Raw genomic sequence first — 15,110 nt, forward strand, 5'->3', positions numbered from 1 at the left:
GTTGTCAGCCGTGCCATGTCGTGCGGCGGTGGCGCGTCAGCCTCTGGCATGTAGACCGACGCGATCACCATCTCCGGCAGGCTGTGGTCTTGCGTTCTGTGCAGCTTAATGGCGCAGAGATCTCTAGAACAAAAGCTCGTCAAAATTTGCGCCTGTATATCCTTAGTGATGTAAATACAGGCCCTGGTGTTTTCCGGGCCCGTATGTGCAATGAGCTTACCTCCAGCATTCCGGAGTCCGCATACCATGCCATTTCTGACCCACGGCTCTTGGATCAGCGCAATGGCTGTCGTGTTAACCTCCAACCATTTCCGCATCTGAGCCGTCGCGGTCATGCTATGGTGGAGGTTAGCTTGGAGGACCTTACAGGACGAGTGAGTCGGGTGAGCCATCTTCAGATAGCCTCTCCCCCGCCTCCTCCGTCCCTGTCCCCCCTATGGCCAGGTTGCCCAGGCCAGTTAAGCAAGCCCCTTGCTCCGACTCCCGAAGCGGCTCTACCACGACCACCGATTCTTCGGTCTGGAGTATGGGGCTCGACTGCCTCGTAGGGGGCGGCTCAGGAATGGCCGGGATTGCTCCTGACCCTTCTTCCTTCACCTGCCCTACGCTGTCATCTGTGCCCTCCACTTGGTCTTCACGCCCCGTTGGCAGGTGCTCGGCGAATAGTACGTCGGCGAGCTGAGGGCGACGTGGACGCGTATGGCAGACTTGACAGAGGCGAGCCGACTTAACGCCGCACACTTAAGCCCACTCGCACCCTGCCCACACCCCAAAACGGCACGACGGCATTGCGTGTAACCAGTGACCTGACTCTTTATTTGACACAGCTAGAAGCCTGGCACGCTTTTTGTCACTTGTAAGATTTTGCGTCAAATTTATATGAGTATTGTGAACTATTGGTATATCCCAAAGTTTTTGTTTTGTAACGTTCTTCGGGCTATCGCCATTAGGACACATTAACTTCCAGTTTTCTATTGCATCTGTAGCATCTGTAATTTGGACTGAATTAGATTTTAAGATGTCAGAGCATAAACCCTTGATACTATGCACAGAAGCAAGAAACGCAGGAAGAGTGACACTAGAACGACAGGCCGATGCCACCATCTCTAATTGGTAAAGTAGCTTGGGTCCATGAATTTTCATCAAAAGATAAATTTAGAATTTTTTCTAATGAATTTTTAAAGTGGCATCAAGTTTTTCGGTCATTCCAGGAAATTTCCAAATTGGGCTTGCGCGTAAAATATACATTAATTTTGGGACAAATAGACAATATTTTAATATAGTGTAGGCAATATGAGAATTTAGAGAATATTTTAATTTTATTATCCAAAATTGGCTGTATAAAAGTGGTGCACCTAGAAGACAAAGTGTACTTCTTTGAAGTATTTTTGAATTAGGAGCAATTTTATTAAATAATATATAAAAAATAATAAATAAATAAACGATAAATCGATTCAAGTTTATATGAGTATTTAATCCATTTGACTATCTGATGTAAAGTGCATTTTTAATATCTAAGATTTTTATTTTTTGTGTTACCCACATTAGGAATTCTAAACATTTTTGAATATCATATCAAAAATTGACCGCTCCAGCGGGGTTCGAACCCGCGTCTCCGACGTACCGTGTCGGCGCTCTAGCCAATTAAGCTATGGAACGATACACCCGCTCGAACGAAATTTTCGATATGATAATTTTAAATTACGGTTTAAGCGAACCGTGGCGCCGTCTATAGTGAGCTCTTTACAGAAACCCGTAACTATTCAAAGTTTCATATTACAATGAAAATCTTTGACAGGAGACGACACCGTGCTATTTTTAATATCTAAGATTTTTATTTTTTGTGTTACCCACATTAGGAATTCTAAACATTTTTGAATATCATATCAAAAATTGACCGCTCCAGCGGGGTTCGAACCCGCGTCTCCGACGTACCGTGTCGGCGCTCTAGCCAATTAAGCTATGGAACGATACACCCGCTCGAGCGAAATTTTCGATATGATAATTTTAAATTACGGTTTAAGCGAACCGTGGAATTTTTGATATGATATTCAAAAATGTTTAAAGTGCATTTGATTAAAATTTTGATCAGAAATTTAACTTATATTCTATTTTTTTGGAACAGTTATTTAGTAAACAAATATGGCGTACTCCCGACCACAGACAATAGAGTAATCTTGTAAGTATAGTAAAGTGACACAAGAGCAAACGAATGAACAATATTAATAAGCCATAGATGAAAGTAAAATTCATTTTAATTATGTTCATTCATTTTAATTATGTTCAAATATTTAACTATACCATATGGATAAAATTATTTCAAAACCTGATAATATATTGAGTATTTTTGCTAAGAATTAGTAGGTACAGATTTACGAAAAAAAAATTACCGAGCATCTTTTTAAAAGACAGTAAATTTAAATTTCGTTTATGTAAAGTGATCGATAAAAAAAACGTCACAAATAAACTTTAAAACACAATAGGGTGGCCTGTATCTAGAACTAAATTCCCACAAAATTTTCCTGCGTACTACAGTAAACTTAAATGTGCTATGTGCTATGCGCTATACTTTTATATTAGATGGGATAGCGTTAAAAATGTTCAGGGTAAAATTGATATTCAGAAATATTCATAATAAAAACTTTATCGTATGGTATTAAAGTTCAAATTGACTTTTAAGTATTATCACAAATCTTTTGTATGGGAGTATAGAAAAGTGTTGTTTTTAGACTTTTTCAGGAAATTTATTTTTTTTTTCTTTTTTTAGAATTTTTCTCTCCGTAAGAACCATCCTCGTACTTCAAGGAATATTTTAAAAAAAGAATTAGCGAAATCGGTCCAACCGTTCTCGAATTTTGCGCTTAGCAACACATTCAGCGACTCATTTTTATATTATAGATTATTTATTATTATTATTATTATTTTGATTGTTAAATATAACTGTAACTCTAAAACTGTTGTGATATTTAAATTTTTTTAGGTGTATGTGTTTTGTTGTTTTTATCCATTGTACGAAGAATTGTTTTTCGTTTTTTATGGGTCATTTGATATCTAAAATAAAAATTATTTATATATTATTTTATTTTATTATTCGTAGCTAATATGCAGGATAAATCTTATACATAACTGGTAAAACAGAACCATAATCTAACAACGTTAACGTTATCTTTAGTTGCGAGCAAGGTATAATGTGTATGTAAATGGGCTAATGATTTTTATTAAACCAAAATAAAAATAAAAATATTGTAATTTATTTTATTGTTCCAACAGTCTTATTATTAAAACTTTAATCGTAAAACAAAAGAAACCTCTGCACTACGAGTATGTGCGTAACATTTCGGCGCTCTAACTCATTACAGAGTCCACCTTTGATTTGACGAAGGTCTAAAACTTAGCGCTTATTAACTACTCTGTTCGTACCAGTCATTAAGACATAAGAAAGCGTACTAATAATCACGTCGCTAACATAAATAAACTTGTCTAATACTAATAATAAATATCTTATAATAAACTATTTACGCCTTGAAGCGTAAAAAGCTTTATTTTATGCGTCCCATATTTCATCTCTTAAAGAGTCAATCTCTGTGTGTAATCTCGTTATGACAAAGACTTTACTCTCGCTAATTACTAAAGATTTACGTATTCGTTTAATCACAACGCCCATGAATACCCTGTGGCTGTAATAAACAGTCATTAAGAAATCACAACTCATCAAATTGACATTAATCATAAGAAATAGTATGCTAGTTGCAAGCAAAAGTCGTTAGAAAGAACAGGGATTTACTTTTAGTATTAATTTTATTCGTCTACAAAATTGCTAATAATTTAAAAAAGGACTACGTGCAGTAGAGGCAAATAAATGAAACTGTAAAAAAAGTTAGAGCAGACACTTTTTAATTTATTGTTGACAAGTAATAAAACATACTGCAATAAATTCAGTTTGACGGGAAAACGATGGAGCGAGGTATGTCAGGTATTTTATACTGTCCGCGACGTCATTTATGAGATGAGTAGATCGACTCGATTTGTATAGCGGAATGAAAACAATAAGCTATGGATTCCACGGATATAAAATATTTGACAAATATCTTGTGCTTTGAACACAGATATCCGTGCAGTAAGGAAATTGATTCTTCCGAACTTCACGGAATCTCCAGAAAAAAGAATTCAGGAAGGTTTTTCCACCACGATTCCCTAAATGATACCATAAAAAGAGCTCTTGCCACCATTAATGTCCTGCTCTTATCGAGCCTACTGGAATTAGTCGTGATGATGGCAAGAGACCTGTTGGACTGACGTTGGTTCACTGGGAAAGAAGACGAGAGCTTTTGTGGGACGCAACCTGCGATGTGACACTTGCTCCATCTCATGTCAGGGAAACAGCCTTAAGAGCGGGAGCCGCTGCCGAAAAAGCTGAAACGACTAAACGGCACGTATATCCATTCACACCTCAGCCTATCGCAATCCACTGCTGGACATAGCTCCACAAGTTCGTGCCAAAAATATTCGTTACTAATTTCAAATTATACTTTATCTTTGTTTTGCAGTCACACTTAAACCTTGAAGTAGCAGTGCTAAAAAAAATTAAAAGAGATACCTACTAAATCACATTTCCTCCACTGGTGACTAGAGATTATTGATAATATAATTTATTTGTGTGTATATAAATCATCTTGGCTCTTTTGGCACCATTGAAACCTTTTTGTATTATTTAGCTAAAAGTAGAAAAATAATGTATATAGTAATAGTAGTAGTCCTCCTCATCGATTTCGATGACGGCGACCCAGGAAGTCATGACTAAATTCTCTGATGGGCCTTAATATGGCTCGCTAATCCACACTTAGTTTTAAATGTCCTAGAGCAAGTGCGGCAGTAAAGCTGACCCACAAAGTTGTATGTGTAAGTAAGTTTAGGTCTCTGTTTATTAACATGGCGTTTTGAATCAAGCGCTAAAAGTCGATTTTCTTCAAATAATTTAATTTTATGATTGATAGTAGATCGCCAAGATGACCTATTTAATGCAAGCTCCTCCCAGCTTTCGAGATCAATAGCACAAGTATTCAAGTTTCTTTTGAGCACATCCTTATACCGTAGATGTTGACCGCCGTGCCTTCGTTTACCCTCTGCCATCTCCGAGTAAAAGACCGCTTTGGGTAGACGGCGGTCATCCATGCGAAGGACATGCCCACACCATCTCAGTTGTCTCTGGATAAGCAAAGAAATTTTTTTTCTTTCTTTCTTTTCTTGTAGAAAAATAATACAGCATGTGTGTAATATAAATTGATACCGGCTAATTAGAATATATCCTCTTTTTAACACCATCCTCTATACCTCTACACCTCTATTTTAAATAAAACAATAATGTACAACAGAGGTTTACAAACTTTTTTTACTCATAGACCAGTTACAAAATTTTCTGGTTCTCATAAACACACTGCAGTTACATTGGTCCATTTTGATTTGCCACTTCATGAATTAAGGCAAAAGTAATGATCGGCGGACTTTTTATAGACCAGAGAAATCGAGGGAAACTCTCGAAAATCTGCATAACTTTTTACTGGGTGTACCGATTTTAATGATTTTTAATTTAATCGAAAGCCGGTGTTTATCATGTGGTCACATTTAAATTTCATCGAGATCTGATAACAACTTTTGGAGTAATCTTTGATAATGCGTATTTACTTGACTATTTTTTCATCTACCTACGTTGTACTTGTCGATATAATTGAAGTCGATTTTTTTTTCGTTTGCTTGCAAACACAATTATTAGTACAGGTTGTCCATCGCTATTTTACGTCATGTTAAATAGTAAAATGGCGACCCACTGTTAGAATTTATTACGCTATGATAATATCAACGATTTCAACATGCTTACCATAAGAGGAAAACAAACACGCCTATGACAGAACGCATAGATGTACGTACTACCAAAAAAACTATGGATAGGATTAAAATTCCACTACTTTGGCAATAAGAATATTTCTTTTCTTACAGAAATAAAATAAATTAAATTGAAAAAGTTATTAAAAAACAAGATTTTATTTAAAATGTGCTAAAAAGAATAAAATAAACTTTTCCTTGAAAACTTTTCCAATCAACATTTCCTATTTTTACTATCAACATCGCGAAATTTACCTACGTAGATTAACAAGAAAATTAAATAACTTGATCAAACTGATTTCATTTTTTTAATTTTCAAGCTAAGTAATTACGAGTACTTAAATCTCGCGAGAAGACTTTGTTTATAAAAATTGTGTGATGACATAAATTTCAATAGTAAAAGTTTTAAAGGAAAATTATTTTTTATTAATTTAAGCGCATTTAAAATAAAAGCTTGTTTCCTAAAATATCTTTGCTTTTATTTTATTTTTTTAATTTTTAGCTATCGCTGGTTAAGTTTCTCAGTCTTGTATTCCCAGCAAATTCTTTCACTTAGGACCTTGGGGGATAATGTAGGAAAACATAAAAACTTAGTCCGCCATCTTTAGAAATCAGTCATATTGGATTTAGAGTAATGTCGCTTTATTTTATCGAGTTACTCTCAGCAAGCCCTTTTATTTGGTACCTACCAATATTGTACGAGTGCATTAAATATAACTAGTCCGCCATATTGAATTTAGAGTAAGGTCACTTCATGTTTCGAGCTATTCTCAGCAAGCCCTTTTATTTGACACCCATATTGTAGAAGTGCGCTAAATATAAGTACTCCGTTATGTTGGGTATGGACGCCATGTTGGATTTATAATGACGTCACATAGCTAAACATGCATTGTCCTCCAAACTAAACATGCTTCAGCCTGTAATATCCCACTACTGGTCATAGGCCTCTTTTCCCATGTAGGGAAGGATCAGAGCGTAATCCACTACGCTGCTCCAATGCGGGTTGGCGGATATATTCTCCACTATGAGTAACGATCGCTATCAGGTTTAGATGATAACAACCGGGACTGACGGCTTAACGTGCTCTCCGAGGCACGGTGGGGAGATCCACAAGGACTGCACAAACACCCAGACCACGGCAAACACCTGTATGGCCAATACAAATATTTGTACGGGGATCGAACCCGCAACCGCCAACGCAACAGATACAATCCATGGCTGTAACCGTTGCGCCAACGCGGCGTCTCAACTCCAACTAAACTAAACGTATAAACAAAATTTTAACTCAATCAGTTAGAGATATATGCTTCAAAATTGAGTTGCCACCCTAACAAACATACATACATAGATACATACATTGCAAGATAAATAAAGACTTTAAAAAAAAACTACAACACTACTTGGAAAGACTTATAAAGCTGTGATCTACTGTAAATTTGATTTACTATTCCACTAGAAATAATAGTTATTTTCACAATTTGAACTGTACACGTGCGTAATATTATAATTACTTTTAAGCGTTACAAAGAAATAATATATTTTATTTTTAAAAGTTTTGAAGCATGTGTGGCAGCGAGTTTTTAATTACTCATTGTTATTAAAGGCAATTAGTTTCGAATGTACAACAATGAGAGGAGATCTCATCTGTGTTTATAGCAGGGCGTCTTAGTTTCACATAAATCTTAACCGATGTGTTACAATTGTTGCGGATCCCTTCATATCGAGACAGATTCTGTAGCGACAGAATAAAAAGTGTATCTTTAATGCATATTTCGTCTTCGAATGCTAAACTTAATGATGGTTGCAAGTTCTCTCTCACAGATATTAGTTTTTATACGATATGGAGCAAGTATGACGAAATTAGCTACATTTTATACGGAGAAGAGCCTTGCCCAGCTATATTAAAAATTGACAAGTAACGTTAAGTTTAAAAAAAAACGTAATAGAAATCTAATACCTATTTGTAATATTAAATTTTATGTGAAGGTAATGTATATTACTCGTATACTCATTTAGCTAAGATAAAGTGCTTTCTAAAACCTAAAAGAAAATGCAAAAATAATATTTCATATGACTAAATCAAAAAAATTATAACGAAACAAAAGATTTTAAGTTCCTAAAAAATAAGTTTACGTCATCATTTTTTCGCCTGTCCGTACTCCTATTCTTCCGGTACGTTGCACAACCTACCTCAAACGCTCTGTTTTCACTAGAAAGCTGGATTCGATATGTGTAACACTAGAAGCCGATGGGAAATTGTCGCAATATTCCTTTTTACTTGTATACGAAAGTGATACTTCACGAACAGTGCCCCCTTCACTTGCCTAGTTGACTTTAACACCTTTTTTTTTAAACCGTACTCTTCACTTACAATGGAGGCATTCAACAGATTGAAAATAAAAAAACCTGTGTAAAAAAGGACACATAAATATGTTTATTTTGTTTTAGGTAATGATTGCTGGCATTTAAAAATTTGTTTATATTTTTTATTTTGAGACTTGATATAAAGTTAAGTGACGTAATAAATTATAATATTTGATTGTGTTTGCTCGCAAGCGGAAAAAACCGACTTCAATTCCATCGACAAGTAATACAGCGTATAGACGAAATATATTCAATTAAATACGCGTTATCAAAGATTACTCAAATCGGTCCACCCAGTTAAAAGTTCTGAGGTAACATAATAATAAATAATTGTGTTTGCTCGCAAACGAAAAAAAAACCGACTTCAATTACATCGACAAGTAATACAACGTAGGTCGACGAAAAAATAGTCAAGTAACTACGCGTTATCAAAGATTACTAGAGAAAAGTAGTTATCAGATCTCAATAAAATTTATATGTGACCACATGATAAACATCAGGTTTCGATTAAATTAAAAATTATCAAAATCGATACACCCAGTAAAAAGTTATTGCGAATTTTCGAGAGTTTCCCTCGATTTCTCTAGGATCCTGATCCTGGTTTCCTTATCATGGTACCAAACTAGGGATATCTCCTTTCCAACAAAAAAAGAATTATCAAAATCGGTACATCCAGTAGAAAGTTATGCGGTATAATACAACGTGGGTCGACGAAAAAAGCGTCAAGTAAAAACGCATTATCAGATATAGCTCGAAAAGTAGCTGTTAGATCTCAAATAAATTTAAATGGGACCAATTGGCACACACCACCTTTCGATTAAAATAAAATTCGTCGAAATCGGTCTACCCAGTCAAAAGTTCTGATGTAACATACATAAAAAAAAATACAGTCGAATTGAGAACCTCCCCCTTTTTTGGAAGTCGGTTAAAAATACAGTCGAATTGAGAACCTCCTCTTTCTTCGCAAACAAGCGTACGGCTCACCTAATGATAAGCGATTACCGTAGCCTGTAAACGTTTGCAACAAAAGAAGTAATACAAACGCATTTTACGACCCTAACCTCAGTCCTCCCAGGAGCTTTGGTCACCTTACCTCTCCACAGAAACACAAAACTGCTTGAAAGCAGTATTATTTTGCTGTGATCTTCTGTAAGCTCGAGGACCTCAGTTAAATGTTTGAATTTATTATGATTTGTGTTAAGATGCTTCAGAAAACAAAAGACCAGGATTTTAACTTGACTTGGAATAAAACTGTTTTTTTGTACATCGATCAGAATGTAAATGATATTGTTATTTAGTTATGATAAACTAATTTAGTAAAATGCCGGAAAGAATAGCGCCTTAACAATCGCTATTGCAAACATGCTCGAAAACGAATAATCCGCTTTAATACAGCAGGCATTCTGATAAATATTTAAAGATTTTTTTGCACAAGTATGTCACCTACTTACTACATATTATAATATTGTATGCAATATTGTCACACTAGTTATTACACATGTCAGTATAAATTCTTTAGTTTTTAATTTTTCATGTATTTCCCTTTAATTATATTAATTACTCTTTTACTAATACGAAGTCTAAATTAACATAGGTTATGTATGCATTTAGTTCATTTTAATGGCGTCAAACTATTATTAGATATTAGCCACGATAATACGATACGTGGTTTTGTCTTGTGAACCGTCAAAAGCATGAAGTTTAAATAATCGGTGCATTTTTTTTTTGAGTGCACCAACCAATCTCCTTCGAATTTTCTATACTCATGTGACAAAGACGAATTCATTTATGCTCTTGAGTAGTGAAACTCGTATAAAATCGTAAACTATGCATTTGATCGTGTCATGCTCTTCACCAAAGTGCATGATCCTACAAAAGTTTCTTAGCTGGTACGACCAAAAAAAAGCATAGCAACGCGCGCAGGGTACAACTTGTCTTAAATATTATATTAATTAATTAAGTTTTTTGAAGCATTTTGTAAGAATATTTTAAAAATAATTAGAAAACTTTTAAAATAAAGCTAAATTAGCGCATTCTCGAGTTTTACGGTTAGCAACAAATTTAACAATTCATATTTATTAATACAGAAGATTGTCTCAGTAAACCCTCAGGTGTATATAATATTTATATGATTACGTGTTTTATGTGGTTACATAAAAATCATTTGGCACTCTTGATATATCTGTGTCGATAGGTAATTAGATTTCGTGCCAATAATTATGATTAATTGCACAATTAGAGCGCAATTAATAGATCTTAAAAGGCCTTATTATCATCTTTCGATCTGTCCAACCGCGTAGACATCCGTATTTTTTGTTATTTTTTAAAAGTAGTTTCACATCTTAAAACATAAGAACGGAGGTATTTTTGTAGACTAAGATACTGATTGGTTCATCGTAATAATGCCATTTTTTTAAAGACAAGATGGCAAACAAGCGAACGGTCTACCTGATAGTACGCAGATACCTAGCTTTTGGATGCCAGCAACACCAGGAGCATTGCCAGCGCGTTGTCAACCCTATCCCCGATACTCCCAAGGTTGCCACACCTTACTCAGCACAGGAACACAACACTACTTCATAGCAGTGTGTTTGGCTATTATCTTATGTAAAGTTGGGACAGGGTTCGGTACGGGCAGTCCTAGACCATATGTCGGCTTCAGCACTTGGGAATACAATACTGACCAAACCCCTGCGGGAGCCTTCAGCCGCTTTAATTGGAGGGTCCTGGATCTGCGGGCAACAGGATCCCTCCAGCGACAGGCTGGCCTCGGTGAAAAGGCCAGACTTCTCCTCCATGGGGACTGTCCGGCTCACCTCTGAACAATCCCGACGACGCCGTGTCTAACAGGACCGGGTTCCCATCCCGGCCTGACACGGGCACAGGGGCGTTACCGGAGGCGCATTAAGTAGCAACCCCGTTCGTCGCCTGCAGAGAGAGGTCTCGTTGGTGGCCTCCTCTCTCACACACTCGTCATTCTCCTTCTGGGACATTACCGTCTCGCAGAAGGAGACCATTGTCTTCCAAGACTCGTCGTCGCCGAGCATCGCGGTGATGACGCTCGGCAGTGACAATTCCTCTCCGAGGACTGTCGTCAGATCGCAACGCAAAGCCGCCCATCTCGGACACACCTCGAAGGTATACTGGGCCGAGTAGGGGTGGTGAACCCAACTAGACTAGACTGAATTAAATTTTCTATTATTGAAACTTGAAACGCTTTTATATCAAAATATTAAATAAATAAATGTAATAAAAAAAACTATAAACATTTTTGAATATCATATCAAAAATTGACCGCTCCAGCGGGGTTCGAACCCACGTCTCCGACTGACCGTGTCGGCGCTCTAGCCAATTAAGCTATGGAACGATGTACCTGCCAGATCGAAATTTTTGATATGATGTTCGTTTAAACCGAATATAAAAATCATCAAACCGCTGGAGCGGTCAATTTTTGATATGATATTCAAAAATGTTTACAATCTCTAATGTGTGGGTAACACAAAAATAAAATCGTAGATATTAAAAATACTATATATACGAGTACATACGATATTTTATTAATGAAGTGCTGTATGAAATTTATGTTAGGATTTTATAAATGCAATAGTCTAAGATCATGTCAACATAACGTCAAAAATTAATTTATCTACGGTTGAACTATTATTTTGTTACTGTTCACTTTTAACATTAATTTTTATACAGTTCTAGGTTTAGGACAAGGTTAACACAACGCAACAGCAATTTTTTTTTTCTATTATTTTACTTATTTCGTCACTACTGTAATAAAAACAATTTTAGCTGGATAATTTATGTAATGGGATTAAATTTTAAATTGCTAATAGTGAAATGTATGTGATAAACGTATTTGGACTGAATTACTTTTACTGAATTCAAAAATATAAAAGTTAAATAATTTTCTTAAAAAGTTCCACAATGTGTTAGCGTCGAAAAGGATAGTAGTTCAATTTTAGGAGTTTAAAATATTTTATGTGCGAAATTCATATTCTTACTTAAACAAAGTTTAGAGATAGTAGTTTTTGAAATTAGTGCGTATAAAAAAAACAAACAAACTCTTCAGCTTTACAATATTAGTATAGACAATAAAGTAAATAATTATGCATAGTTTTATCATAAATAAAAAAGTTTTTATTTTATTTTTATTACAAAATTTACATAGTATAAATACTTTACAGCAATTACTCACTGAAGAAGAAATAAACGTCTAATTCAACACCAAAAGCCGCCGTATAATCTAAAATTAACTTTTCACCAAAATAATTTTATGAAGAAAAACAACTATTGAACTGAACACAAGCTTCTTCGGTAAATTATAAAAAATAAAAGATACATATCCACTTTTAAATCTTATTCATATAAAACTACTAGCTGACCCCGCAAACGCTACGTTCGTATCAACTACCTTACTCCTTTATAATATAGGGGTATGCAGAATAGATGCTGGCCGATTCTCAGACCTACCCTTTATACACACAAAATTTCATAAAAATCGGTCCAGCCGTTTTGGAGGAGTATGGTAAATAACATTGTGACCGGAGAATTTTATGTATAAGATAAAAAATTAACTTTTGGAGAAGTTTCTAATGATAGGCGTTATAACTATTATAAACGTTGCTTTCCGTAGTATTCCTTTTTAGGCCCTGCTCTATTTGGTAACCTAAGTCGGGATGAATAATTGAGAATAATTTTACTGCTCTTTCTTGTAAAAATGCAGTAGCCGGTGCTAAGCTGTACAATACATTTTCCACCAGCCTACTTCGTTCGTCAGTTGTCATTTCATTCACATACACCTCAGTTGCTTGTCTAAAATTGTTCGGTTCATGTTCTACAATTTCTATTAAATTTGACCTCGCCTTATCAATATAAGGAACAGGACCATTGAATGTATTGGGAAAGTAGTTTGGGATATCTTTTTCATTATCTCCTACCGGAGGGCGACCATCTCTGTTATATGTAAAAGTTTCTGTTCTAAACGGACAGTTCACAGGTATTCTGTTGAAATTGGCTCCCAAACGGTAATATTGGGCGTCTCGGTAAGCTAAACGACGTGCCTCAAATACCTTGTCTGGTGCTCCAAGAATACCACGGACTAAATTAGCTGGGCTGAAAGCGAGCTGTTCTATTTCTGCAAAGTAATTTACTGCGTTTTTATTTAAAATAAATTTACCCACGGGATGCAAGGGAAATTCGTCTAAAGGAATAGTATTTGTAACATCAAACGCATCGAAGTCAGCATTTTTAATGTCATCGATTGTTAACACTTGAATACCAACTGACCACGTTGGAAAGTCTCCGTTAGCGATAGCTCTATACAAATCTCTGGTATTATAGTCGGGATCTTCTGCGCCAATTTTCAGAGCCTCTTCAGCTCTTAAATTTTTGATTCCAGCATCAGGTGTAAAATGAAATCTCACAAAATGTATGTCTCCCTGCTCATTTTCAACTTGGTAAGTATGAATCCCGAATCCAGGCATATGACGATAGCCATCTGGTATACCGCGATCGCCGAAAACTAATAAGAACATGTGTAGGCTTTCAGGTTGCAGTGTTAAAAAGTCCCACAGTGTGTTAGCGTGGAAAAGGTTAGTAGCTGGATTTTTCTTTTGCGCTCGAACAAATGTAGGGAATAGACGAGGATCATTGTACACATACATAGGAGTGTTAAACCCGACAATATCGAAGTTTCCATCTTCAGTGTAAAACTTTACAGAGAAACCTCTAGCGTCGCGTGATGTATCGCTACCACCTCTTTCTACGACTACTGGTGAAAATCTTGCCGCTACTGGTGTTTTCTTGCCTATTTCACTAAATAATTTAGCTTTGCAGATGTTTGTAATGTCATGAGTTACTTCAAAATAACCAAATGCTCCACCTGCCTTTGCATGAACTAATCGTTCAGGAATTCTTTCACGAACAAGATGAGTCATAGTATCCATAAAATATTCATTAAAAATGAGTCTCGAATTTAACGTATTCAAAGCATCGCTTTTTTCAACAGGCGCTCCAGCGCTTGTTGTTATAATTCCGATAGGACTCTAAAAAGAAAAGTTTTATTTATTTATTTTTTATTTATTTATTCTTTATTGTACACCACATAAAGTAATTTAATACAGAATTGTAAAGAAAAAAGAAGTATAATGCACAATGAGGCGGCCTTATCGCTCGATAGCGATTTCTTCCAGGCAACCTTAAGTGTATTTAAAGTGTATTTAATGGTAATTAAAAATGAGCATATAATGACGTAATACTAATATATTTTTAATGTATACGTATATCTTATAGTGTAAATTAAAAGTGTATCAATATAAACAGTTGAGTCTAAATTGCAATTCATCACTTATATAAATTCGACCTGACTTGGTTCAATATGATCAATAAGTACTATTGTTACGACGAGAAATAACTTCAACGGTTACATAACTTACTGGATTTCTTTCCTTAAACATAACGATCTGTTGCGCAGCCGGATCTTTCACGTCCGAGGCTGCCGCAAGCGCCATCAGAGACATAGACACCATTAACAATAACATCTTGAACCACAATACACCTGTCACGTAGAAGTGTTTCAACAACTCCCTCAAAGCCGTGCACCGTCTTTATAATGCTCTGAATATTGCGACCTCGCTCTCCGTACGGCACGGACACTGCAATTATTACCCAACTATAATAAAATTGATCAATCTTTACACGTAAACATAAACTTTTTTATAACCGCTCAATAGTTTACATTGATCTGGAAGTATTTAATTAATTATTAATGTTGTTATTTTAATATCAATTTCATGATGGATACACAAAGTAAAATTTCAAAAGAAGAGTATACAATGTGCGTCTTCAAATCATCCAAA

At 35.5% G+C, this 15,110-nt stretch overlaps 1 protein-coding gene across 1 annotated transcript; it reads right to left on the reverse strand.

Annotated features, from left to right (window-relative positions):
• Positions 1-363: 363 nt before the first annotated feature.
• LOC123654486 (catalase-like) lies at positions 364-14,792 on the reverse strand. The gene is made up of 3 exons (XM_045590386.1): positions 14,688-14,792; positions 12,873-14,297; positions 364-678 (listed from the first exon to the last, which is right to left on the reverse strand). Exons 1-3 carry the CDS (start codon positions 14,790-14,792, stop codon positions 364-366), a joined length of 1,845 nt encoding a protein of 614 aa, XP_045446342.1.
• Positions 14,793-15,110: the final 318 nt, after the last annotated feature.

This window comes from Melitaea cinxia, chromosome 6, assembly GCF_905220565.1.
Source record: "Melitaea cinxia chromosome 6, ilMelCinx1.1, whole genome shotgun sequence".
In the NCBI taxonomy this organism is placed as follows: domain Eukaryota; kingdom Metazoa; phylum Arthropoda; class Insecta; order Lepidoptera; family Nymphalidae; genus Melitaea; species Melitaea cinxia.